General features: G+C 43.5%; 1 protein-coding gene across 1 annotated transcript in view; it reads left to right on the top strand.

Moving 5' to 3' along the window:
* man1a1 (mannosidase, alpha, class 1A, member 1) overlaps positions 1–12,500 on the top strand; it is a 111,802-nt gene that overhangs the window by 88,536 nt on the left and 10,766 nt on the right. The window contains exons 8-12 of the mRNA XM_080745366.1: positions 2,659–2,782; positions 4,601–4,694; positions 5,510–5,625; positions 8,439–8,658; positions 11,933–12,105. Of these exons, the coding sequence (XP_080601492.1) occupies positions 2,659–2,782; positions 4,601–4,694; positions 5,510–5,625; positions 8,439–8,658; positions 11,933–12,105 (727 nt within the window). The remainder of the gene's footprint in view (positions 1–2,658; positions 2,783–4,600; positions 4,695–5,509; positions 5,626–8,438; positions 8,659–11,932; positions 12,106–12,500) is intronic.

Here is a 12,500-nt window from a genome sequence, read left to right as displayed (position 1 = left end):
TTCGCTTTGTCTTAATACCCATTTCTGATAATTCTCTTCCCTAATTTGAATACGTTTATGGAAACATTGCTAATGTCTCTCTCTCTCTCTCTCTCTCTCTCTCTCTCTCTCTCTCTCTCTCTCTCTCTCTCTCTCTCTCTCTCTCTGTGTCTCGGTGTCTCTCTACCATAGTGTGTGTGTGTGTGTATTGGGGAAGCTCTAATGAGAGCATCGTAGCTGTGAGCAACCAGACGCTCAAAGGACGCGCTAATTAGCATGTTAGCATGTTCATCTACGCTTTGAAGAGCTGTGTGTGTGTGTGTGTGTGTGTGTGTGTGTGTGTGTGTGTGTGTGTGTGTGTGTGTGTGTGTGTGTGTGTGTGTGTGTGTGTGTGTGTGTGTGTGTGTGTGTGTGTGTGTGTGTGTGTGTGTGTGTGACACACTTCATGAACTTAAATACAAATACGTTGGACATTAAAATAATAATAATAATAATAATATACAAGACTGTATAGACTGAAGTAAAGCGGGTCATGTTTGCATGGTTGGAATTGTAACGGCTGAAATCAATAATATATCAGTATTCCTATATTAACCTGAGGGCTGCATTAAGCGAAGGTGGGGGCTGCATGTGGCCGCCAGTTGCTCATGTATGTTCTATGACATCTAGGAAAACATAATTTTATATAATATGTATCTGACTGTCTCTCAGTTAAGGGGTCCTTGGTCTGAAAAAGCATTGAGGACCACTACTCTAATGTAATGAATGATAATGATACAACAGTAAACACATTAATATTTTATTCATTCCAGTCAGGTATAGTTTAATTACTGTTTGCTGGACTGGAAGCAATTATGATTTGATACAATCAGAAACAATCTAAAATGAATATGTTGTTTGTCTTCAGTTAATTTACCACTTGATTAATTAATTGAATCACCTTGGTTAAACCCTGACATTGTCGCTGTGTCTCCTAAGAACGGCTGCTTGACGTTGTTCTGTTTATAATTTAAATGGTTTAACTAATTATTTTAGATTGTTTAGCTTCTCTTTTCTATTCTTGGAAACTTTTCTTGGAAATGTTCTTTTCAGGTTTAGTTTTTAGTAAGGCTGGGATGCGATTAATTTTTTTTATCAAATTAATTACAGGCTTTGTAATTAATTAATCACAATTAATAGCATTTTAATTGCATATTAATATTTTAACCGAGAAGCATTTTTTTCAAGTAAAACACATTTTGTTGTACGAGTGAATCAACAAGTGAGTTTTTTAAATCTAAATTTTGCATCCACTGGGCCAAGCAATGCGCTCTGACCGGCTACTTCTCCCTTTGCGTTTGTTGTCTCTTCTTGGTTGGTGCATCGCTGTGATCGGTATGCCCGAAACTGAAGGTTCTGTGGTGCAAAAACTAAGTGCGATTAAAATAAGTTATTTTTTTTTTAATCTCGTTAATTTTCTGTAATTAATTAATCGCAATTAATCAGTTAAAGCTATACTGTGTAAGATGCTCAACTAGTGGTCAGTAGCCCTATAGCAAACCGCGGTCGCGTCTTTCGGCCGTTTTTCGCGTCTGCCTCCACCTCGTCTACCTCCACCTCGCCGAGATCTATCTTTAGAGGGGTCCCTGGTTCCTGTGCGTTCAGGCATTCCGGAGAAACGGACTCCTTCACCCTGCCTGGTAGGCGAGGTTACCTTTTGAGTATAGAGACACACGGGCGACTACAAATATGGCCGCCATAGCGACCACACTTCAAGATGCGCTGTGATTGGCCGGCAGTGTATAACCCTCGCTGTGATTGGCCGGTAGTGTGATGACGCAATTTTGCCGCGAAATTCTCCCCCCCTCAAGGCTCATAGAATAGAAAACATATAAAGAGAAGGCTTTAGAAGCTGAAAATAACGGAGTGGGTGTTCTAAAACTTTAGCGATTTAACAGTTAGGACAATTTTAAGATTTGTTTTATAAAAAAAGTTACATGGTATAACTTTAAAGTCCCAGCCCTAGTTGTTAGTTTCTTGTGCTTGTGTCTATGTTGGTGAAACTGTTAGTTTGTGTTTAGTTTTCCTCCCAGTTCTGTGGCCCTCCTGTAACACAGTGGTTCTCAACCTGTGGGTCGGGACCCCAAGGGGGTCACTAACTAACAATAACTCTGGGGGAGCCCGGGATCGAACCGGGAACCTGGCCGCTCTACCTCCTGAGCCACTGTAAAAATGAATACGGTAGCTAAAACAGACTGAGCCAATAATCCTCCTCACATCATTCTATAAGCACGGTCTAGAGAGAGAGAGAGGAACGTTGGCAGACTATCATATCTCCGAGTGGAAGTTTTCTTTTTTTTTGTACCGGTGGATTCATGGGAAACGCAGAGCAACACTGTTGTTCTTCCACACACACACACACACACACGCACGCACACACACACACACACACACACACGCACGCACACACACACACACACACACGCACGCACACACACACACACACACACACACACACACACGCACACGCACACAGTCTTCGGAGAGCAGCTGCTTTTCCTAACTCAATATAAATGTTAATAAAATTCTCTGATGACACACATATAAACCTCTGCTCTTCCCCTCTCTCTCTCTCTCTCTCTCTCTCTCTCTCTCTCTCTCTCTCTCTCTCTCTCTGTGTGTCTCTCTACCTCCCTCTAGTGGAGTAGGGAGGAACTGGCCCTGGGCGTCAGGGGGAAGCAGTATTCTAGCAGAGTATGGAACTCTGCACCTGGAGTTCATGCATCTGTACTTCCTCTCTGGAAACCCCCTGTTCAAAGAGAAGGTGAGGCACCTGTCTGTCTGTCTGTCTGTCTGTCTGTCTGTCTGCCTGCCTGCCTGCCTGCCTGCCTGCCTGCCTGCCTGCCTGCCTGCCTGCCTGCCTGCCTGCCTGCCTGCCTGCCTGTCTGTCTGTCTGCCTGCCTGCCTGCCTGCCTGCCTGCCTGCCTGCCTGCCTGCCTGTCTGTCTGTCTGTCTGCCTGCCTGCCTGCCTGCCTGCCTGCCTGCCTGCCTGCCTGCCTGCCTGCCTGCCTGCCTGCCTGCCTGCCTGCCTGCCTGTCTGTCTGTCTGTCTGTCTGTCTGTCTGCCTGCCTGCCTGCCTGCCTGCCTGCCTGCCTGTCTGCCTGCCTGTCTGTCTGTCTGTCTGTCTGTCTGTCTGTCTGTCTGTCTGCCTGCCTGCCTGCCTGCCTGCCTGCCTGTCTGTCTGTCTGTCTGTCTGCCTGCCTGCCTGCCTGTCTGTCTGTCTGTCTGTCTGTCTGTCTGTCTGTCTGCCTGTCTGTTCTCCCTCTGTCTCAAACAAGCAGTGTTGGGGAAGTTAAAGTTACATGTAGCTGAGTTACGTAACTAAGTTACATTTTGCTGTAACTTGCTGGTAACTGAGTTACATTCATATTTTCTGTAACTCGTCAAGTAACTGAGATACTTTTTTGGTCATTTTTGGCTCAAGTTACAAGTTATAATTTAAGTTTTGTTAAGATTGACGATCAAATGTCCTCAACAGATCATAGTTTTCTTCTTTGTTTAACTTTATTTTAGGAACACAGAAATGTCAACCTTTTTGAAATAAAACATAAAACACAGTTGAGAGGCATATTTCTGCTGGCGTGTGACTTTTTTTGTAGGATATTATATTTTGTTTCATGTACACCAAATGTACATTCTCAATTTAACACTGAAAAAAAAGGAACTCAAGTTACTCAAGTTACTTTTTCTATGTAACTTGAAACTTTATAAGTTAAATTTCTCCAGGGGTATAGCTTTAACTTGATCAACTTACTGCCACTGTACAAGTTACGCTTTTAAAGTAACTTCCCCAACACTGCAAACAAGTGACATTACTCTCCCTCCCTGGTTCATGTTCCAAGAGACCGGAACAATTTTGCAATGCAAGCTTTTTCCTGATCATGGAACTTTAAACAACTTGCCTCCTCCTCCTCATGGTAGTAATGTGAGAACATCTCACACACTAGGGCATTCACCAAATATTCGAATATTCGAATATCAAAGTCACTATTCGACGTTGTTCGCCGAAGTCGAATATTCGCTTATTTTTATTTTTGTATTGTTTTCTTTTTAAAATAAATTGTAGTTTATACAGCTTGGCTAGATAGGAAGTCAGAAGAATGAGTCGTCAATGCCCCTGGTGGATGAATTTGTTAATGCTCTATACCAGGGCTTCTCAAACCTTTTTTAGGCCGTGACCCCCAAAATAAACATATTTGAACTGGGGACCCCCACCCTGACAAGGGCTTGGAATTGTAGGTATTACATTTAATGTGACTCGGTTCCACAGATAAATATTGTTGCCAATTTAAGGACTTTTTAATACCTCTAAAATAGCAAATTAAACATTGTCCAAATTGTCAAATATATAGGCAGAACTTGTGAAAATAGCCGATCTACATGCTCACAACGCCTCGCATCGCGAGGCGTTGTGAGCATGTAGATCTGCTATTTTCACAATAGAAAGTATTATTTTATTTTTCAACTTTGACTTTCGAGTGTGTGTGTGTGTGTGTGTGTGTGTGTGTGTGTGTGTGTGTGTGTGTGTGTGTGTGTGTGTGTGTGTGTGTGTGTGTGTGTGTGTGTGTGTGCATGTGTCCAGGTGATGACCATCCGTCAGGTTCTCTCCAGACTGGACAAGCCTCATGGTCTGTACCCCAACTACCTGAACCCCAACAGTGGACAGTGGGGCCAACGTAAGTCACATGACCAGTTCTGAGAACCATACATGCTTCCTAGTCGGGGGCGTTAGGGAGATAACATGGCCATTTCGCGCTATATTAGTCTAAAAGCGCCACATTTTTCACAGAAGTAGCCCAGGGCATGCTCTAATGATTTAGCTAGGGCGCCCGAGTCGGCGACCTTCGGAGTCGCCACAGCGGCCAAATCAAGTTGGGCTCCCATCGACTTTCTATACAGGAGGAAAATACCCAGAAAAAACATTTTTTCTGGGTATTTAACTCATTTGCTGCCCCCTCTCGAGTTTCCCGAGTTATTACGGTAGTCTCAGGCTGCCATGGCCCGAGTTTCCCGAGTTGGCAGCCATTTTGAGAGGTCTGAGAGGGTCGGAAACACTCGGCTAACGCCTTGTGTTTCCCAACGCCTCTCAGCCGGTGTATAATACCCCGGTAACCACTCGCCTCTTGTGGCTTATTGCTTTACTATACATACAGAACAGGTGATTTGAGACTGGCTAGGAGGAACTGGAGTCAGCATTAAGTCTTTCACTGAACATCAATCACACACACGCACGCACACACCCACACACCCACACCCATGACCTTGGGCTTAATGCATTCACTTGACCATTTTACACGTGCACTGCACACACTCTCTCACTCACACACACACGCACGCAATAGACACTCTATGGTGTTATCACTCTCTATCAGTGAGTTCACCACCTCTAGGCTGATTAAAACACCTTTCAACGGGGTGCGTGTGTGCGTGTGTGCGTGTGTGTGTGTGTGTGTGTGTGTGTGTGTGTGTGTGTGTGTGTGTGTGTGTACAGATCATGTGTCAGTGGGAGGACTTGGAGACAGTTTTTATGAGTATCTGCTGAAGGCTTGGATCATGTCTGATAAAAGTGATGAGGAAGCCAAAACTCTCTACTACAACGCACTGGAGGTAACCACACGCACGCACACACACACACACACACACACACACACACACACACACACACACACACACACACACACACACACACACACACACACTAGGGCATTAACGACTTGTGATTTTTGCAAGTCGACTCGACTCAGTAAAACGTTGAGTTGAAGTCAACTTTATGGTTTGATGACGTCATCACATCACACATGACCCCCCCAATTATTTTGGGGGGTCCCCACAGATGATTAACTTAATGTGAAACATTGTTTTCTCACTCACTGTAAACAAACCAACACAAAGTTTAAGTGTATAGTATACTGTATACTGTATAAATAGATGAATTTAAAATGTTTAACTTTATATATTCTATACGTGCATATGAATACGAATATATATTGTATGTGTTTAGCTTATTATGGGCTGTTGGTTGAGTTTGAACTGCAATGTTTGACTTTGTTTAGTCTCTTGTGGCCAGACTGTTGACTCCGCGATTTGGAAATGCTCCCGTCATACAGTCTGGTGCATCGAAAGAAGAACGATGAGTAACCGGTTAAAGCGGAAGTGAAGCCTCCTCCTCACTTCTGTTACCGTCTCACATTTATCGTTATATAAATAAAAATCATATAAGCATGTTTAGCTTGCTGCTTAGCAGAAATGACATTTTAAAATATATTTTCTTGAACTGTAATGCCCGTTTCCATTACTCGTTCGGGAACTGTTGTTCCAGACTCTATATAGCATTCAGAGATTGTCGAATAGTTGTCTGGCTACGCGAGACTAGACTTTGTTTACAGATTCATTTGATGTGTCTGATAATCCCATGTGGGATGGGGCAAGAAATTGACAAACACCATTTTGGGACCACTTCAAATGGAGGCAGCCTTCCTTTTAGTTTAGCTGCTGCTAATGATGTCGCTATAGGGATTGGGACGATAAGCGATATTAACGTATATCGTGATAAAAAAAGACCCACGATAATCGTATCGTGGAGATTTTATTTATCGTGATATCGTCCTCCGTCATGCACTGGGATCAATTCACCTTTTATTTGCCGAGCTGCATATCTGATACCACTTAAACCCTCTGGTAAAAGGTACTTACAATATACGTACTTGATACAGTCTTTTTTTCACTCTCTATCAAATGTCTTTGCCAAAAAATAGCCGATCTACAAGCTCACAACGCGTCGCGATGCGACGCGTTGTGAGCTTGTAGATTTTTTGGCATATGTTCCGCCCCAGGATAATGGATTTTGATTATCGCGATAATATCGAAAATCGCGATTTCTTTTGTCACAATAATCGTGATATGACATTTTCATATCGTCCCATCCCTAGTTGAAAAAACAAGTCCACCTTTTTTTTAACCTGACAGCTTTTTTCCAAATGTACTGTGGCATATCTACTGTATGTACAGTACAGTATATAGTTTTGAAATGGCACATCTGAATATCATATTTATAACATGAGTGAATAGAATGTCATTGCTCTGTCAGGGATAAGATACGTTTATTAAGGTTTATTGTGGTTTAAATGGAGACCGAAATCAGCCGCATTCACCAGCAACACCTGTGCCTGTGTGTGTGTGTGTGTGTGTGTGTGTGTGTGTGTGTGTGTGTGTGTGTGTGTGTGTGTGTGTGTGTGTGTGTGTGTGTGTGTGTGTGTGTGTGTGTGTGTGTGTGTGTGTGTGTGTGTGCGTGCGTGCGTGCGTGCGTGCGTGCGTGCGTGTTGTGTGTAGGGTACTTTGACAACAAATGTGAGCTAAAGGCAACTGGGATTATAAAAGACAGTGAATGTTTGAATGGAGTAAATTACAGCCTGTTTGTGTGTTTGTGTGTGTGTGTGTGTGTGTGTGCGTGTGCGTGTGTGTGTGTGTGTGCGTGTGCGTGTGCGTGTGCATAGCAGGTGTTTAATGTTACCAAAGTCTGGGTGAGAACAAGAACTGCACTCTGTTGAGCTGCCAACTTGCGCTTTGTGCACAAGTACGCCATGTATGGCATATCTGGGAATGCCTATATTTGGTCATGCCCATATATGGGCATGTTCTGCCAATCTCAACTTAACTGGTCCGATATACATCACTGGCCAGATATCCAAGAAATGTCGCAGTGAGGCGTCTTACTAGTAATAATAATATTCTCTCTCTCAGGCCATAGAGCAGGGGTTCCCAAACGTTTTTGTCTCAGGGCACCCCATAAATATTTTTTTAATCCGAGGCACTCCTATATCATAATTTTCACTCCCAGCACCTTATATTTATAGCATATCGTCGTTGTCGGGTGGAAACCCAAAACCGTTTTGTATTTATCATCTATAAAATGTACTAAACTAGCGAAAACAGCAGATCTACAAGCACACAACGCCTCGCATTGCGAGGCGTTGTGTGCTTGTAGATTGGCTGTTTTCACTAGTTTTGTGCGACAGTCTTGTATGATGAAGCAGGGCTTTGCTTTACCAAAAGACATACCGGTACACATTTGAAACTTGGAGATACAAGGTTTCTGCCAGACAGTGATGATATTTTAGTGATTATGTTGCGAGGAAAACATTTAGATAATAGCCATTTTGGTTAGAACTGACTGAAAATAACTTTGTACTTCAAGTTTAAAATGATACGGAATATTTTTTTCAAGTGTCCAAATATTATCAAATGATCTCGCGGCACCCCTGGACTGCCGTCACGGCACCCCAGGTGCCCCCTTCGCCCACTTTGAAAACCCCTGCCATAAGTCAGCGGGGGGGCTGACCTACATAGCGGATTGGAAGGGGGGTCTGACCTGTTATAATAACGATAATAATGATTATAATAATATTCTCTCTCTCTCTCAGGCCATCGAGTCCAACCTGGTGCGCAAGTCGGCAGGGGGGCTGACCTACATAGCGGAGTGGAAGGGGGGCCTGCTGGAGCATAAGATGGGTCACCTGACCTGCTTTGCGGGGGGGATGATCGCCCTGGGGGCCGACGGAGCGGGCAGCGAGAGGACCGGGAGGCAGATGGAGCTGGCAGCCGAGATCACCAGGACATGTCATGAGTCTTATGCCCGCACAGGTACTGTAGATACTGTTATTATATCAATATGGGCATAACATATCCATAATATATCCATACAGATCACCAGGACATGTCATGAGTCTTATGCCCGCACAGGTACTGTAGATACTGTTATTTAGAGATGAACGGCTCTTTGAAGTGAACGATGGGATCCGGTTCGCGGAGTAGGGAGCCGTTCATTTGGCTGAATTGGCTCGCGACGCGGTGCGGCGCCGCGATGCGCGGTGCGGCGCGGCAATGTGCAGCTATCTAGGAAGCAAATTAAGACACTACAGTTTGATTTGAGCATACCTTAGACAATTATTAAGCGATTTCTATAATTAAAACGTCTCCATATTGCTTGGGAAGTCCACTTCCATGACAAATGGCTGTATTATGTCCCTGTAAATATTTAAATGTTTGCTATTTTAAAATAGCCGATGTACAAGCTCACATTGTGCCAGGCCTAGCCAGTTGGTAAATCCTGGCTATATATGCCGCTATAGGGAGGAGCGAGTTCATTGTTGTCTGCTTGGTTTTTTTTTAAGGTGTTGCATGAATAACATTAGTCAAGGTAGCTTAATTTACACACACATGTTTTATAAAAAGGGTAAATACAAAATTGTGATCTCAACTGTCAGCAGAGGAATGTGGTGCCAGTCCGTGCCACCTTGTGGATTCATGTTTCAATGAAAATATTTTAAATATGCATTAAGCCAAAAGAGCCAAATGAGCCAGTCTTTTGAACGGCTCTTTGAAGTGAGCCAGAGCCATGGCTCTGGCTCACTTCAAAGAGCCATAAATTGCATCTCTACTGTTATTATATCAATATGGACATAACATATCCATACAGATCACCAGGACATGTCATGAGTCTTATGCCCGCACAGGTACTGTAGATACTGTTATTATGTCAATATGGACATAAAATATCCATAATATATCCATACAGATCACCAGGACATGTCATGAGTCTTATGCCCGCACAGGTACTGTAGAGCAGGGGTTCCCAAACCTTTTGTGTCTCAGGGCACCCCATAAATATTTTTTAAGCGGTGAAAGCCGCTTCCAAGGAGTGGCTTTGTCTGTCCCGTACCAGTTTTTTTGAGGATTCCCATAGATTCACAAGGAGTGAGAATGTCTGTCCCGTACATGTCCCGTGCATGCAGAATTGAGGATTGGTCAAGCTTCACATGACAATTTGGCCCTCCAGACAAAATCATTCATTCATTCAGAATTCATAAAAGTATAGAACTAAAGCACATAGAAAGTATAGATCTAGAACACAGAATGCATAGATCTAGAACACAGATTTCAAAGCTCTAGAACACATAGAATAAAATTCACCGCTTCACTTCGAACCAAGGTTTGATTTTTTTTCTTAATCCGAGGCACCCCTACATTATAATTTTCATTCCCAGCACCTTATATTTATAGCATATCGTCGTCGTCGGGTGGAAACCTTGTATGTCCAAAACCGTTTTTGGACATACAAGTATATATAGTATTTTGTATTTATCATCTAAAATATGTACTAAACTAGTGAAAACAGCCGATCTATTGTGTGCTTGTAGATCGGCTGTTTTCACTAGTTTTGTGCGACAGTCTTGTACGATGAAGCAGGGCTTTGCTTTACCAAAAGACGTACACATTTGAAACTTGGAGATACGAGGTTTCTGCCCGACAGTGACGATATTTTAGTGATTATGTTGCGATGAAAATGTTGAGATAATAGCCATTTTGGTTAGAACTGACTGAAAATAACTTTGTACTTCAAGTTTAAAATGATACTAAATATTTTTTCAAGTGTCCAAATAAATTCCAAATATTATCAAATGATCTCGCGGCACCCCTGGACTGCCGTCACGGCACCCCAGGGTTCCCCGTCACCCACTTTGAAAACCCCTGCTGTAGATACTGTTATGATATCAATATGGACATAAAATATCCATAAAGACCACCAGGACATGTCATGAGTCTTAATGCTAGGACAGGTACCCATATTATACATACCATACATATTGACATTGACATATGAGCTCGTCAATGAAAGGGTTAATACCATGACGCAGTGGGACAGGTCACCTCGTCACTGTTATTGTAAATACATTAAAATTATTATTACTTACTGTACGGCGCTCCGGTCCCGCCCGCATCGGTAATGTCCGCCATTTGTTTACAACGCACATTGGGCGTGCACGCGAAGTGAAGCTCCTCCATAGCAAATCCATTGAGAGATCCATAAAAAGACTTCATTTACTCAAAAAAAGTAATTATGATCCCAAGGCTGGCATGTTTACAGCACAAACTGCACTCGGCTGGGCGCGGCCATGACACTTTTCTGGGCCCACACTGTCATGTGACTAGATGGGCTAGACGTTGAAGTAAAGTGATAATCCATCGGCGCAAAAACAACCCCGCCTGGCCCTTCAAAATAATAGCGGCGGCCTATGGAGGAAGCGGTGCGGCACCAAAGAAAATTCATCCCTTCAAAGTAAGAGGCAGCAGAAGTGTTAATCTCACCAAAAAAGAGAAGAAAATCAGGGGGCACGGTGGCGCAGTGGTTAGCACTCGCCTTAGCACTCGCCTCACAGCTAGAAGGTCCTGGGTTCGATTCCCGCCGGGGGAAGCTGTGGGCGCTGGGGGCGTGTTCCTCCCTCCGCGTCATCAGCGCCCACACCCTAGGTGGGGTTGGCGATAGGGCCTTTCTGTGTGGAGTTTGCATGTTCTCCCCGTGTCTCCTAGGTTAGATGCCCTCACAAAAACATGCAGTAGTCCTGGTTTCTATACTACCTCCCCCTAGCCAGCCAGGTGCTCCCCAATTCCCCTGGCGCGGCAGGAGGAGAGCCGAAACCAGGACTACAGGTTAGGTAGTTGGCACTGGGTGAGAAAATGGGTTGCAAAAAAAGTAATTAAAAAAAAGAAAAAAAGAAAAAGAGAGAAGAAAATAAAAACAATTCTTTGGTTATTTTTCCATCAAAAGTCCCTAAAAAGCCAGGAAAAAAAGAGCTGCGTGATTTACTGACCACTCTACCACTGACCCACTGCTGCCCTCAAGATGTGGTTCAGACGGTGGTGAAGGGCAAGCCCTCATTTTCAATGTAGCCCAGATCTTGTGGAAAAATCCATTTCAATAATGTGTGGGAACCCTGATATTAATCTCTATGTGTGTGTGTGTGTGTGTGTGTGTGTGTGTGTGTGTGTGTGTGTGTGTGTGTGTGTGTGTGTGTGTGTGTGTGTGTGTGTGTGTGTGTGTGTGTGTGTGTGTGTGTGTGTGTGTGTGCGCTTGCAGCAATGAAGCTGGGTCCAGAGGCGTTCCGTTTCGACGGCGGCGTGGAGGCCATCGCGACGCGTCAGAACGAGAAGTACTTCATCCTGCGCCCCGAGGTCCTAGAGACCTACATGTATCTGTGGAGGTCCACCCACGACCCCAAGTACAGGGAGTGGGGCTGGGAGGCCGTCCAGGTAAGGGTTAATATGTTAATTACCTAGTATACCTTTATTACCTTTTATACCTGTAATATTTTATACTTATAATTAGGGCTGGGACTCGATTAAAAAGATTAATCTAATTAATCAGAAGCTTTGTAATTAATTAATCGAAATTAATCGCATGTTTAATCGCACATAAATATTTAACCTGAGAAGCAAGTAAAACACATTTTGTTGTACGAGTGAATCAACAAGTGAGTTTTTTTTAATCTAAATCTAAAGTGTGATTAAAATGCGTTAATCTTTTTAATCGCGTAAATTTTCTGTAATTAATTAATCACAATTAATCAGTTAAAGTCCCAGCACTGCTTATAATACTTATACCTAATACCCCACCCTAACCCTAACCCCATATCATTAATACACCG

Source organism: Nannobrachium achirus, assembly GCF_963921795.1.
Source record: "Nannobrachium achirus genome assembly, chromosome: 16".
NCBI lineage: Eukaryota > Metazoa > Chordata > Actinopteri > Myctophiformes > Myctophidae > Nannobrachium > Nannobrachium achirus.
The sequence above is the reverse complement of the archived record's forward strand: the minus strand, read 5'-3'. Positions and strand labels throughout refer to the sequence as shown.